This window comes from Urocitellus parryii, chromosome 6 (assembly GCF_045843805.1).
Source record: "Urocitellus parryii isolate mUroPar1 chromosome 6, mUroPar1.hap1, whole genome shotgun sequence".
Lineage (NCBI taxonomy): Eukaryota > Metazoa > Chordata > Mammalia > Rodentia > Sciuridae > Urocitellus > Urocitellus parryii.
Genome location: NC_135536.1, coordinates 102,781,308 through 102,795,396, shown reverse-complemented (window position 1 = coordinate 102,795,396; position 14,089 = coordinate 102,781,308). Strand labels below are relative to the sequence as shown.

The window sequence follows — 14,089 nt, the reverse complement described above, 5'->3', positions numbered from 1 at the left end:
AATGTACCACTTAGATTTTATCACTTTGCAATTAACCTAAATTAGGATTAACTTTATTTCTCTGACTAGAAATTAACCTAGTCACTCAACTTCATGAATTAAAAAACATACCTAGACAAACCTAAACACTGACTCTGTGGAAACTAATTTTGCATATTTCCAGATTTTTATACAAAGAAATTGATCCTCTCTATAGTGTTTGACAGTTACTTTGCAGAAAGACCACAATGGGAATCTAATAGTGCTCAAAATATCCTAGGGGGGAAAAAAAAAAACTATGCAGTTGTCAGTAGGACATAATCTAATCCTAAGAAAATCAGATGTGCAATTATTGATTCAAGATTATAGATAGGAATATATATGTGTATTTTTCACACACACACACACACACACACACACACACACACACACACTCCTAGAGCCTCCTGTAGCCTGAGTTCATCATTTTAGAAGAAAAACACAGGACTCACACCAGTGTTACCTGAGTGTTTGAGCTGGAAGAAAACGTCTTCACAGAAATTTTCTTGGCACCAGAATCAGGTGAGGTTGGCACCACCCGGTTCTGTAACATCAAGGTAGCAGTGGCTGTTTTTATTTCTTCTTCCTTTTTACTCTGTGCTGGAAGGGAGGACACAGGAATCGCCCTGCTTTCCGGACTTCCTTTGTTTTCAGCCACTTTCCCATCTTTGTTCTGCTGAGGCCTGGGGAGGGCGCTCTGAGCTCCCCGAGTGGCTCCCTGCAGTCTGGCAAAGGTGCGGCCCACACTTTGCTTCCCTCGGTGTTCTTGAGACGGCGGCCTCTGCGGGCACACCTGGGAGGGACGGAGGAGGTGTTCGCTGGACTTGCCCAAGTTCCTACTAAATTCGGTCAGGTACTCCGAGTTCCCCTGAAGACCAAAAGGAAAGGCACTATCCACGCTGCGGGATCTTTTCCTGTCATCTGGGTTGATTCTGTTTCGTTTTCCAGACCTTCCTCTTCTCTGAAGCCCAGGTTTTTGATCAAACTTTTCAATTAACTGATCCACACCAGGAATTGATCCCGTATCAATATCCCGCCCAGTTCCTGGCAAGAAGGGGATGTACCTTCTGTTTTCATGACGATTGACGTTGTCGGCATGGATGGCACATTCCTGATCATCAAGTAAAAATCTGTACAAGGAGGTGGCTGAAGTGGGAGTCGTGGATGACGAGGACGACCTCCGTGACCGACCTCCATCCAGGACCGGTCCCGCTGAATCTTGTCGCCGGAAGGGAAGAACATCTGGCCTGGTTTTCTTGGTTTCGGGGTGGGCATGTGGGCCGTGGCCAGCTAGGGACCTCTCACTCGGGGAAACAGCCTCCTCTCCCACCCTCTCCTTGGTGCAGCTCTGTACATTCACGCACACCGAGGTCTGCTTTTTGGGGTCTTCAATGACCACAGAGCTGCACAGACGAATGGCTGTCACACTGGATTCCAAGGGAGGGCTGGAAGGCTGGGAACTGCCGGGTTTGGGAAAGTAAGTCCAAGCCTTCTTATTATTGGTACCTTCTTCTGTTAAATTTTTTAGCCAATTACTTTCAGGAGGTTGGTGATTTGGTAAGTTCAGCCCATTCTTTTCAGGGTCATAGGGCTGCAGAAGCTCTGGATGCCTCTGAAAGTTCAGCACGTGGGATGGCTTCATGGGCCCATCTTTGTGTTCTAGAACTCCATTCTTGCCCTCATGGAAAGGGGGCTGTTTCAGGTTTCTTACTGGGCTGGGTTGGGCATATGGGTTTTCTGGGAGCTGTAATTCTTCTCCGCTGTTCTCCTTTAGCACAGACCCATTGCTAGAATGGGGGGGCAGGTGATTTATCAGTGGAGGTGGAAATGATGGCCCATTTTCAGGAAAGGATGTGCCAGCAAGACACCTCTCTGTGTTATTCAGAACTATGTAGGGATGGCCGTCAATTCCCTGGACCCTAATACTGACCCCATAGGAGCCTGCCTTGGAGTGCTGGGAATTTCTTGACTTTTTGGTCTCATCACTTGCAAGCCTTAGGTGGACGCCATATTCCTGCTGCACATGTTGGTATTCACCAAAATACAGCTCCATGCTTCACTGTCCCAGCTACCAGGGCAAAATGGGGTAAAAAGAGGACATTAAGTGAGAATTACATCTGTTTAAATGAAGATTGGACTACTCATGAGGGAGAAACTTCAAAGTTCAAAGGAAAACAAGACACTTTAAACAGCAAAGACACTTCACAACCAAAGCATGAGTGGCTGCCCTCCCCTGACCCTGACCTGTTCAAACAGGCCTTTCTGGATGCCCTTGAGCCCACGTGATCTGAGGCTTGTCAACACTGGGCCTGGCAGAGGGCAGTCACAGGTGTAATGACCTAATGCCTCTGGCATAACTTCACTATTCTGTTTCTGGCTTAGAAGCTATTCTGGTTGCTTTTTTTCCCCCTCAGTTGGTTTCCTCACACTTTATGCTATTTATTTTTAACCAAAAAGGTGTTCCAGCATTTGCCAACAAGGTATTTTTCCATGAAAATGCGTAAACGCTAAGGAGTTCTGATGCTCCGTAATTTTCTTTCTTTTTTCTTTTTTTACATTGTTAATTTTCCTCTCACTTTTAAACATTTTTTATGCACAATCCCACTTTAAAATCTTCAAAACTATTTGAATGCACCATTTAAAACATTTTTACCCAAAGCAGTCAGTTGTTTGTGAAACTATCAGTAAATGATTTGAAAGTTTTCTCAAGCTGTTCTTTTTCTTCCCAAAACAGTTCAAGAAGCATATCAATCTGAAAACCATTATTTTTTTTTTTTAAAAAAAATGACAATTCAGGGCTTTGAATTTTGTGATGGATGCCAAAAATCATTGCCTTCACTTTCCGGAGTGTGACCACCCTTGTCAGATGCCTGCCAACAGTTCACCAAGCAGGACGCACACCCCGCCCATGCTCAGAGGTGTTCCCAGCAGAAACTCACTTCTCTGAAAAACCATAGCAGCAAAGAATAATAACGGGGATAATAGCTGTCTCGTTTGTCACTAGTAGGGCCCTTTTGAGTTTTCTTTCTAATTTGGAGTCAATCTGATAGATGACTGTCTTCCTCTAGTCTATCCACATTTTGAAGTTTATTATACAGAGCTTTGTAAAGGATAAATCATCTCACTTCCCCCGTATTTCTCATTATCTAATATTATTTGTGCTTTCTTCTATTTGATTACACTGATTTGTATTTTTTTAAATTGTTCCTCTAAAGAATTACTTCTTATATTTATCAAACATTTCAGTTAGTTCTCTAATTTATCGAGCTCTAGTTTGATTTTTATTGCAGTAGCTCTGCCCCCCTTATTTAAAAACCTCAGCAAATGCCAAAAACTGTGAAAAGTATTGAACCCTATATATAGATATTGTTCCTATACATACACACCTATGATAAAGCTTAATTTGTAAATTAGGCACATTAAGAGATCAACAGAAACAGAATAATTATACTACAATAAGTTATGTGCATATGGTCTCTCAAAATATCTTTTACCTTTTCACAATATCTTTTACCTTTTCACTTAAAGAAAGCACTTTGTAGCTTCTCTTTGCCATATCCAAAGCACCAGCATCACTATTTTTTCACTTTGGGATCATTATCAAATAAAATAAGGGTTACACACACAGAAGCACTGGAATACCACAACAGACAGTGTGATAACCTAGATGGCTTCTAAGTGAGTACTGGATGGGTAGCATATACAGCATGGACATACTGCACAAAGGGATGATTCACACCTTAGGCAGGATGATGTGAAAATTTGTCATGCTACTCGAAACCAGCATGTTAATTTAAAACTTGAAAGTTATTTCTGGATTTTAATATTTTCAGAACAAAATTGATTGCAAGTAACTGAAACCATAGCTAAGGAGGAACTATAGTATTTCCTTCTGCTTTCTTCCATTTTATTTTGTTGTTCTATTTCTAACTTCTTGACTTGAATACTTCATTTGTTTATTTTTGTTCTTTAATCACAATGTATAATTGTCACTTAGGAATTACTGGGGCCACTATTAACAAAGAGACCCCAAATAGCAGCCTGAGATGTCAAAAATTTTCCCCCAGATGTAGGAAGTCCAGGACTGGTATGGACTGCAAGATTTCATGGAGAATACTTCTTATCTTTCTACTCCTCTACCTCTGGCAAAGACAACAAGGTAGCTAATCCAGTATCACATATGCCAAACACTTCAACAGGATTGTGCCGTCAAACTTCTTTTTAAGTTTTCCTGGAAGCCCACCTACGAATAATCTCTTAAACCTTTCTGGTGAGAACTTAATCAAATGGCCACCTGCAGCAGTGAGGTGGTATGAGAAACAGGGTCTTGTAGCTGGTCATTGACACTCTGAACATTAGTAAAACCAGAGAGGAATGGACATAGGGAAGGCAGGCAATAGTTTCCACCATAGTAATGTTTCTATGGCTATGTTCTAGATAGTTTCCATTTGTGGTTTTAATTCCTTCTTTGACCCAAGAATTGTTTTTAAGAAGGTTTGTTTGTTGTTTTGTTTTGTTTTCATATCCAATATTTCATTGTGTTTGTTTCTTGATGGTATTAAGTTCTACTTGAATTGTAGTCAAAAAATAAGGCCTCTTATTATTTCTTTCGTCTTAGGGTTGAGATTTCTTTTGTGGGCAAATATGTAGTAGATAATGTTTGTTAAAGCTTCATGGATGCCAGGTGTAGCCTGTACTTCAAAAATATACCCACTAGTGCAAACTTAACACTAATTAGTTCAGCAATAGCATACCCTTATTTTGTATGACTTGTTATAGGACTTTCTAGATATACTCAGTCTCCAATTATTAGCATGGTGCTGTTGGGTTTTGCTCAGTGATTATTTCTTAAATGTAATATTAGATATCTCTCAACATGCCAATGAAGACAACTCAAAGAGTCACCTTAATCTGTGATGTTTATCACTGTCTCAACAACTCTAATAATTTCATTATGCCTCCTTTCATTTTCAATTATACTAATATTTTTAAAATTTTTAATCAGAGTCAAATAAGATGTAATGAAAACCAATATTTTCTAGCTTCCCTTCCCCAATCCCAAACATATTTCCCAAAGGAAAGCAACTGGAAAGTTTACTGTTTCTTCTAGTTCTTACCCTCCTTGTTGCTAAATAATATTCCTAGCTGAGACTTCTCCACTTATCAGTTTTACATATGGTAGATGACACATCATAAAAATTTCTCATTCTACTAACCTCCCAACACCATCTGTTTTGTTCCACTTCTTAAGAGATACATCCTCAATGCTTTTTCCAAATTAAAGCAATTTTCTACGGCTCTTAATTGTTCTCTAATCGTTTCTCTTTCATTAATGCTGTTCTTATTTTCTGTATGAAATAGCTTTTCTTTCTCTGAAAATAACTTTTCTCAAGACACATGTTTTCCTCTGCTTTCTTCAACATCATTTTCTGAGAAGATTTTCTTTTCTGGTTTGTTTTAATTATCTGTCTTTTAATTATCTGTCTTAATATGACTGGTGGTTTTGGGCTGCCTGATCCTGAATGAGGGTCTAAAGCACATTGGAGGTGTGTGTGTGTGTGTGTGTGTGTGTGTGTGTGTGTGACTTATTAACTTGTGAGCCTTAATTACTGTGTGTGTGGGGGGTAGACCTTTCATGCAGGAATCATCAAATTTCAGTATCTGGGGACATGATTTCTGGAGTAATTCAACTTTCCCTGAAAAGAATTCTCCCATACATTGCAGGGCTGTCCATGCCCGGCTGCTGGCAATGTGAGACAAGGCAGAAGACAACTAGAGGTCCCCATGGGTATCAGTCTCATCAGTCACTCACACCCCTTCACTACTATTCCAGTGTCCATCCCTCTGATGCTGGGGCAGGGGAGAAGGGCAGGATGGACAGGTGCCCCATATCCAGGGTGTAGAGAAGATTCTGGAGGTCTAACCACTCCAGTTCTCAAAGTTCTTAACTAGTTCCCCAAACTGTGGCCCATCTCCCCAGCCTTCTCCAGGAGCTGCTGCTCTCCATGTCGGAGACTCCCAGCAGCTCTGCAGGTAAATCACCTCACTGCCACAGCACAGGCACATTAGGTTGAAGCATCTCTCACTCTGCCAAGTCAATTATCACACCTCCATTTGCTGCCAGGCTCTCCTCCACAGCCATCTTTACCTTCTGTGTTCTTTCCTATCACTTTAGTAGGATTTTGAAAAAAAGATCAACTTTTAAACTTACCTAGCCCCCACATGGCTAACTAATATGGTAAAACTCAACCTGGGGATGCAGCTCAGTGGCAGAGCACATGCCAAGTATGCATAACACCCTGGGTTCAATCCCCAACACCAAAAAGAAAAAGAAAAAGGAACACATATACACACAGTAAAATATCTCAATTCCAAGGATATGTACAGACTGATGAAGCAAGTACAACCTCCAAGACCAAAATGACCACTGTGTCTTGACCCCTTTCTGGGGGGGAGCAGCATTGGCATGTTTCATTTGGGGTGTTTAGAAGTCTAGAAGTATTCATATTTATTAAAGTTTATAATAACTTGGATGGGGGGTACTGGACCTCAAACATGCTAAGTAAGCACTTTACCACTAAGCTCCACACTCAACTATAAAACTTTTTTTTTAAAGAGTTTCTGCACAAATTTATCTATGGGGATGCTTTCTCAGGTGGTATTTATTAAATAGGGTTATTTTTCTCACCAATAATCTCTTCTTGTGCTGAGGCCAACTTTTCCATGAAAACATTTCTTCTAATATTTATTAATAAAGTATTGTCCAGGGTTTTATAGTCCTTTTCAATAAGCTGCTGCTGCTGCTACTACAGTCAACACTAATTACGTTTCAATCTTTGAATAAGGCCACCTTGGTTTATTACAATCTTAGCTCCCTGTTGGTAAATTAATCCTCATATTTGATTTTCTTGAAACGTCCACAATTTACATTTCCTTGACAACAAACCTCAATCTAATATTTTCAGAGAACGACATTTCTCAGCTGGGCACTGGTGTCTTAAGCAAATGCGGATTTCCTTCCCAATCACAGTGTAAACAGTGAATTAATTAACGAATTTAAAGACAGCTGTTCTCCACTTCCAGGCATGGGGCCACATTGACGATCCTCACACACACCACAGACACACTCGCTCTGCCGGGGACTGAGACCAACCAAGGGCTTACATAATTTGGCAGTAAAAGCTGATCAATTGCCAGGATGCAACATTGTGGCACTTGGCAAATAAAAGTGGTGTTTTGGAGTGGAAATAATGCTTTATGCAAAGACTGCTAAATGACGATAATTGCTTTAGTTAGCGAGATCAATGAGTGTGTTTGTAGGAACAAAGAGCTTAGCTCTTGGAAGAACTACGGATGCCAGATGGAAACACTTCCTCTCCCTGAGCCACCACATGTGATCAGTGAGCATGGAGATTAGTCACGTAATGCCGGTGCATACATCCCTGCCTCTCCACTCTGGGTCCCAGTGGCACCTCCAAAGCCTGGATGCACATGCACCAGTCATGCCAGAAGTCCACAAGGCTCCTGAGGAAATGCAGCCAGGCAACCTGAAACCTTTACATCATGGCTTGCCCTTCTGTCCTAAGGACAGCAGTGCCAAGCACCCAGCTCAGTACCTGGCACTGGAGAGGGACCAGTCTGCGTATGCTTGCTTTGAGTGAATCATTCCATTTTATCATGTAAGACATTTAGGACAACAACAAAAGCTGAAGTGGGAAGCTAATGAGCCTCAGTAAACTCTGGAGCTTACTTCCAGGAAATAAGTGAGCTACAAACCAAAAAGCAATTTCCCCTGAGTGGGATCCTATGACTGTCTCATTCAGAGGAACACTGCTGCCAGTCTAAGGATGATCTCAAGTTAAAACTTCTAAATGGTAGATCAAACAACCCCTTCTAAAGGACAGGTCTGTGGGACTGATGGGAAGCCATGATTTTGCGTGTGGGAATATCTGTATCAGAACCTCAACTAAAAATGAAAAGTAAGGGTGAAAGATCAGGGTGTGGAAAACGTAAGCAGAGCAAACCACAGACCAGTTCTGATGTATTCCCAGATGCGACAGGAAGAGCCAGCCTTACCTAAACTAGCTCCATGCTCTGTCTCTTTTGAGTGCAAATGTAGGAAATTAACCAAATTTTCACTATTTGCAAGGAAATGTCTTTGCATACAGTCAACTTTTTAGAACTCCCTGGGAAAACCATGTTGCAAGGAAACTTAAGGCTTGAGAATGATAACATATATATATATTTGGAAAAATATCAAAATTTTTTAATACTGAGTTATACAGCTCCCCATTAAATCTACCTTGTACCAAAGGATGGTGCAAGATAGAATGAAGAGGGGTGGGAGGGGGCAGGGGGTTAGCAAAGATGGTGGAATGCGATGGACATCATTATCCAAAGTACGCATATGAAGACACGAATTGGTGTCAACATACTTTATATACAACCAGAGATGTGAAAAATTGTGCTGTATATGTATAATAAGAATTGTAATGCATTCTGCTGTCATTTATTTTTTAAAAAATCAATGATAAATAAGAATAAATTTAAAAATACTGTCTTCGTGAAAAAAAAAAAAAAGATAGAATGAAGGACCTGTGAGAAGGTCCTTTTACTACATTGGAGACTCTTGGAGACCTTCAAACAGTAGTCTGAAGATCAGGATCACTGGGCCTGACCCAGGAGATACAGGCACCAAGCTGGCTCTCCTCTGAGGATCCCCATCTCCCTCTATAAGTCTGTCTGTCTCCTTTCCAGATGGGTCTCCAGCCATCCCACTTCTCTTACCCAGAAGCATATATAGATCACCACTGAATGGTGTTCATGTTCCCAAATTTAAAATCCAGTGGTTAACATCTTATGTTCCTCACAGTCTTTGAATAAAATATAAAATTCATATCAAAAAATAAAAAGCTTAAGATACGTTTCCTTCTTGACCCTTCAAATGATTTCTACAAGTTCTTCCAGCAATGCAGAGCTGAGAGCCAGAAGAGTATAGTTCTGAAGACAGCAACAGTTCTGCCCAGATCTGGGGCAGGGCAAAAGGCATTTCTAATACTGGACTCAGGTCAAATCCTGGCTGGATACACTCATCAACTTCCAAGTGTTTTCCTACCTCTAAAGGTTAGGTTAGCAATGGTGACTTCAAATGGTAATGGAGAAAATTAAATCATATAGTATAAGCTAAATGAAATAACAGGAATTAGAAATCAAAACAATTCAATGTGGCATTTATGACCACAAGAAAGCTAACTTTATTCATAAAATGTTTTTAAATACTTATAAGGCAGAGGCAAAAAGGTCACCACCATCCTGAAATAATTTATTAACTAATTAAGAAAGTAGAGGGCTAAGAATCTAAAGTACAATGCTGTGTCCACAGTAGAGATTTAATAAATATTTGCTGGGGCTAGGGGGTGTAGCTTAATGGTAGAGCATTTGCCTAGCGCATGAGGCCCTGAGTTCAATCCCCAGGACCACAAAAAAACAACAATAAGTAAATATCTGTTGTGTGAATAAATGAATATCTTCAAATTGCCATGTGCATAGAAAAGTTCCTAACCAGCCAGGTTCAATGACGCATATCTGTAATCCCAGCTTCTCTGGAGACTGAGGCCAGAGGACCATAAGTTCAAGGTCAATCTGGGCAACTAGATAAGACCCTACCTCAAAATAAAAAATAAAAAAGAGGGCTGGGGATGTGGCTCAAGCGGTAGCGCGCTCGCCTGGCATGCGTGCATCCCGGGTTCAATCCTCAGCACCACATACAAAAACAAAGATGTTGTGTCCATCGAAAAACTAAAAAATAAATATTAAAATTCTCCTCTCTCTCTCTCTCTCTCTCTCTCTCTCTCTCTCTCTCTCTCTCAAAATAAAATAAAAAATAAATAGCTAATGCCCTGGATTCAATCTGTAGTACAAAAGAAAAAGAAAAAAAGAGAAGGAAAAGGTCCTAACCAGAGACAACAGATCTTTGCCATTTGTGCTAAAGTTTCCTGCATGAATCCTAAACCCAAAGCATAGCACAACAATAAGTCCAAAGACTTAAACAGCATTTTCTCCCTAAGCCCAAATCTGGCTTCAGACTCCTCAACAGTATACCTCTACAGTCACTGCCAATTGATCAGTGGGGACACAACACAAAATAAAACCTGCTTGTCATTCCTGATATATCACCTAAACCTACCCTGAAGCCAAAATGTCCTAAGAAATAAATTACTTCCAAAAAGCAGATGGTGTCTTCTTGATTTCTCAGCCTTGCCCCAAAGTGACACTATCGTCAAGGCTGAAACCCCACTCAGACTCCATCCACGCCCAACGCTCGTGTTCACCTTACCGCCATCAACACCATCTTCCCGGGCCACCAAGAGGAAGGGAGGACTTTTGCAGGTCCCAGCAAGAGAAGCTTTTAACTTCACACTGTGCTGTCAGACCCTGTTTTTATCCCTTTTCTTTCAACACAATCTGCCTCCAGTGAAATCTTTTACCTGTGAAGACCAGCTCCCCGCCCCTGCCCCCAAGGTTCAGATTCTCCAGTAGCTTCCAGTTCTCAGGGGCATCCAGCACAGTCAACTCCACCCAGCTCAGAATGGGCCACCAGCAGTGACTTCTCTGGTCTGTAGGTCTTGTCCCAACAACCATGTTTTAAGATTTTTCAACCAATTGAGTCTGGCATGCTCGCCATCCCCTGTGGTGCCAGGTGGGCTGTGACATGAGGTGCTGTCTCTATATCATCTTGTCTGATTGGATGTGACCTCAGGAAACCTGAGGGACTTCTTTTTTTTTCTCTGCCTTAGAAATGTGTAAACTCTGGTGGGTCAGTAATGTTCTCCAAGGCTCACATCTGGGTTGGTCAGCACAGCCCTGGGATTCAGACCCTGACCTTCTGCCTCCTAGACCCGAGCCCCTTCCTGAAGTCTTCCCAGGTTTTGCCACCCACAGTTATCTGGTATGACTATGCTATCATGGTCCCTAGAGGGCTGCGGACCAAAACACATGTCCTGCTGTGCCAATAGGCAACCCCCTGTCTGGTCAGTCTCAGTGGAAGTGTCACTCCTCAGTCACACCTTGCTCCTTGCCATATATCCAGCACCCAGAAAAGTGTCCCACATGCAGTAGGCACTGAATAAATTAAGGGGTGAATGAATTGATAAGGTTCAAGGCACACAACACTCTAAATTCCCTTTAAACACTTGAACAATGTAAAAAAATAAAAACTCAAGTTTCCTATAACAAATACCCATTCTTCAGGTATCTCCAGCCACAATACTTTTAACTGTTTAAAATATAAGAACCATGGGCTGCGGTTATGGAGTAGTAGGGCACTTGCCTGGCATGTCCAAGGTTCTGGATTTGATCCTCTGCACCACATATAAATAAATTAATTAAATTAAGGTCCATTGACAACTAAAAAAAATCAAAAAGAAAGAGAACCAGATCCACAGCTCCATTGTCACTTTTCCTCCCACTTCCAGCTTCCAGGTCCTAAGTGTGCTGTGTTCCAAAAACAGAAAATAGGCCCTGGGGTTACTGAGCACCTGTTAAGGAGGTAAAGAGGTACTGTGGAATTTCAGCATCAACTGTAATGTGCCCAGTTCCCAGAACAAAGAAGATTGCTGTCAAGCAAATTCTAAAGCTATGTAGTCTCCTTTGTAATACACTGCTTTCTGTAGAACATCTCTCAGTCACTCAAAACAAAAGAACCAACCAGGGAGTCCTGTCCATCTGCAATCCTCATCAGGGAAAAGGGTGAGAGAATTTGCATCATGAGCAAACTTGGCCAGATGACCACCAAATTCAGAACCATCTGGGATGTGCCCCCATGGTGCAACCTTCCCACAGTCTTCATTTCACAAATCAGAAATGCAGGAGTCAGTGTTTGCACAGACCCCAGAGAGGCTAGGCTATCAATGACATGCACCTGAATTTATCCTCAGAAACCTACTAAATAGTGCGGGAAGGTGGGCAGGAAAGATGATGGAATGAGATGAACATCATTACCCTAGGTACATGTACGATTGTGCGAATGGTGTGACTCCACTTCATGCACAACAAGAAATGAAAAATTCTGCTCCATTTGTGTACAATGAATTGAAGAGCTTCCTACTGTCATGTATAACTGATCAGAACTAATTAAAAAAGAAAGGAAGACCATTTATCTCCTCAAAAAAAAAAAAAATAGTGCAGAATGTGACTGTTTTTAAAAAAATACCATATAGCCACCCAATATATTAAAAACTAAATTAACATAAGCCTTCTAAAATAGAAACAGCAGATTCTTAGGTGTGTCAATGCAGGTTCTGTTGTTCAAGATGGTTATAGTCGGGTTGGGGATGTGGCTCAAGTGGTAGCACGCTCACCTGGCGTGCGTGCGGCCCGGGTTCGATCCTCAGCACCACATACCAACAAAGATGTTGTGTCCGCCGAGAACTAAAAAATAAATATTAAAAAAAAAAAAAAAAAATTTTTTTAAAAAAAAGATGGTTATAGTCCCCAGAATTGCTGACACCAGAGATCTTGCTCCCCAGTAACATCTTCCTCCCTGGAATTTTCTGGACTGGATGGTAAGAACAGGGGGACTATCCAAACTCAGACTGCAAAGCCACCCCAAATTCTGAAGCTTGTTTGCTGTTACCCAAGTTGCTGGGGGGCCGGCCATTCACTGGGCTGTTCTGAGCATCTCTGTGGTCCTCAGCGCCCTTCCTCCTTCCTTTGGCACCACTCATCCCACCCCAGCCTCACATCCTGCTCTTCCTCTGCCCCATGCTCCCTGGTATCTCAGTCCTACATCATTGGGGCAAATGGGCACATATTCAGATGAAATGTGTGTAGGAGGAGGACCATGCTCTCCCCTTTCTCAACAAGAATGTGTCTCCTTCTTGGCCCCCAATTTCATCTTTGTTCTCTAGAAGCCAGGGAAAGATAGAAGGGCCTGTGCATAAATCACAACTGAGAGTCTTGACCAGCTACCCTTCCTAATCAAGGCCCTGGAGTTGGTAGATAAAAGTAGACCTTTATTTCATATTTAAATATCTTTATTTTATACAGATTTTTCAACTAAGAAAGTTTCACAAATCATAATGTTCTTTAATAATCAGAAATTAAATCAATAATCCAAAATTGAAGCTTCAATTATGCAAATTTAAAAAGTGCGTATTTAATCTTTTAGGGTTTGTTAGTATATTCTTTTGTATTCATATGAATGTGAATAATTTAGATCTCACTCTTGAAAGTATGCTTTTCTTGGGGGTGAGGTGTGCTAGCAATCAAACCCAGGGCCTTGTGCATGCTACACACATGCTGTACCATTGAGCTACTGAGCTACATCATTGCTCCAAAAGCATGCTAGAATTTAATAGTCTACTCAGTGTATCATATTTATTTTGTTAAAAATAGCTCTTCACAAGCACTGTTAGAACTTAAGAACTTTTCCTGAATGTTCTTGTCCTCAACCACACCTTCAATATTGCTTAATCCTATTTTAGACTTTCACGAACTTATATAATATACAGGTGCCTTTCAAGAAAACTTAAAAGACCTTTCGTATTCATTTAATGTTTCTCATAACATGTACAAATGCAAAACTACTATAGTTTTTGTTTCACTACAACCAAAGCAAAACTCTATATTACATACAAGAACAATTTAAAAACTAATAACTCAAATTCACATTATTTTAATATGCAGAGCAATGATAATTTTGCTGAAACTACAACACCATATGTGGCAATGAACAGAAACTGTGTAGAATGAGTCCTCATGATGTCACTGCATACCCATTACCTCATATAGGGGATACCATAATTTTCCATAGTTTTTCTAACCCTATGATTATGAAACTTTCATGTGTTCACTCTGCCATAATCCCACTGTTTCTTCCCATCGTGTGAAAGCATCCTTTAGGTGCCCAAGTCTACCTTGGTTCTTTCCAGTAGCTCATGATAATTAGAATATTATAACCTGACACCCAAAACATGATAAACAAGGGCACTGGACTCAAGTGGTGGTGACCAGTGGTCATCAACTCAGTCAGGATATGCTGAAACTGATGTTTCATTTGATGACTAACAAA

At 41.0% G+C, this 14,089-nt stretch overlaps 1 protein-coding gene across 1 annotated transcript in view; it reads right to left on the bottom strand.

Moving 5' to 3' along the window:
* Cgnl1 (cingulin like 1) overlaps positions 1 to 14,089 on the bottom strand; it is a 155,035-nt gene that overhangs the window by 99,759 nt on the left and 41,187 nt on the right. The window contains exon 2 of the mRNA XM_026384805.2: positions 482 to 2,086. Within this exon, the coding sequence (XP_026240590.2) occupies positions 482 to 2,071 (1,590 nt within the window). The 5' untranslated portion in view covers positions 2,072 to 2,086. The remainder of the gene's footprint in view (positions 1 to 481; positions 2,087 to 14,089) is intronic.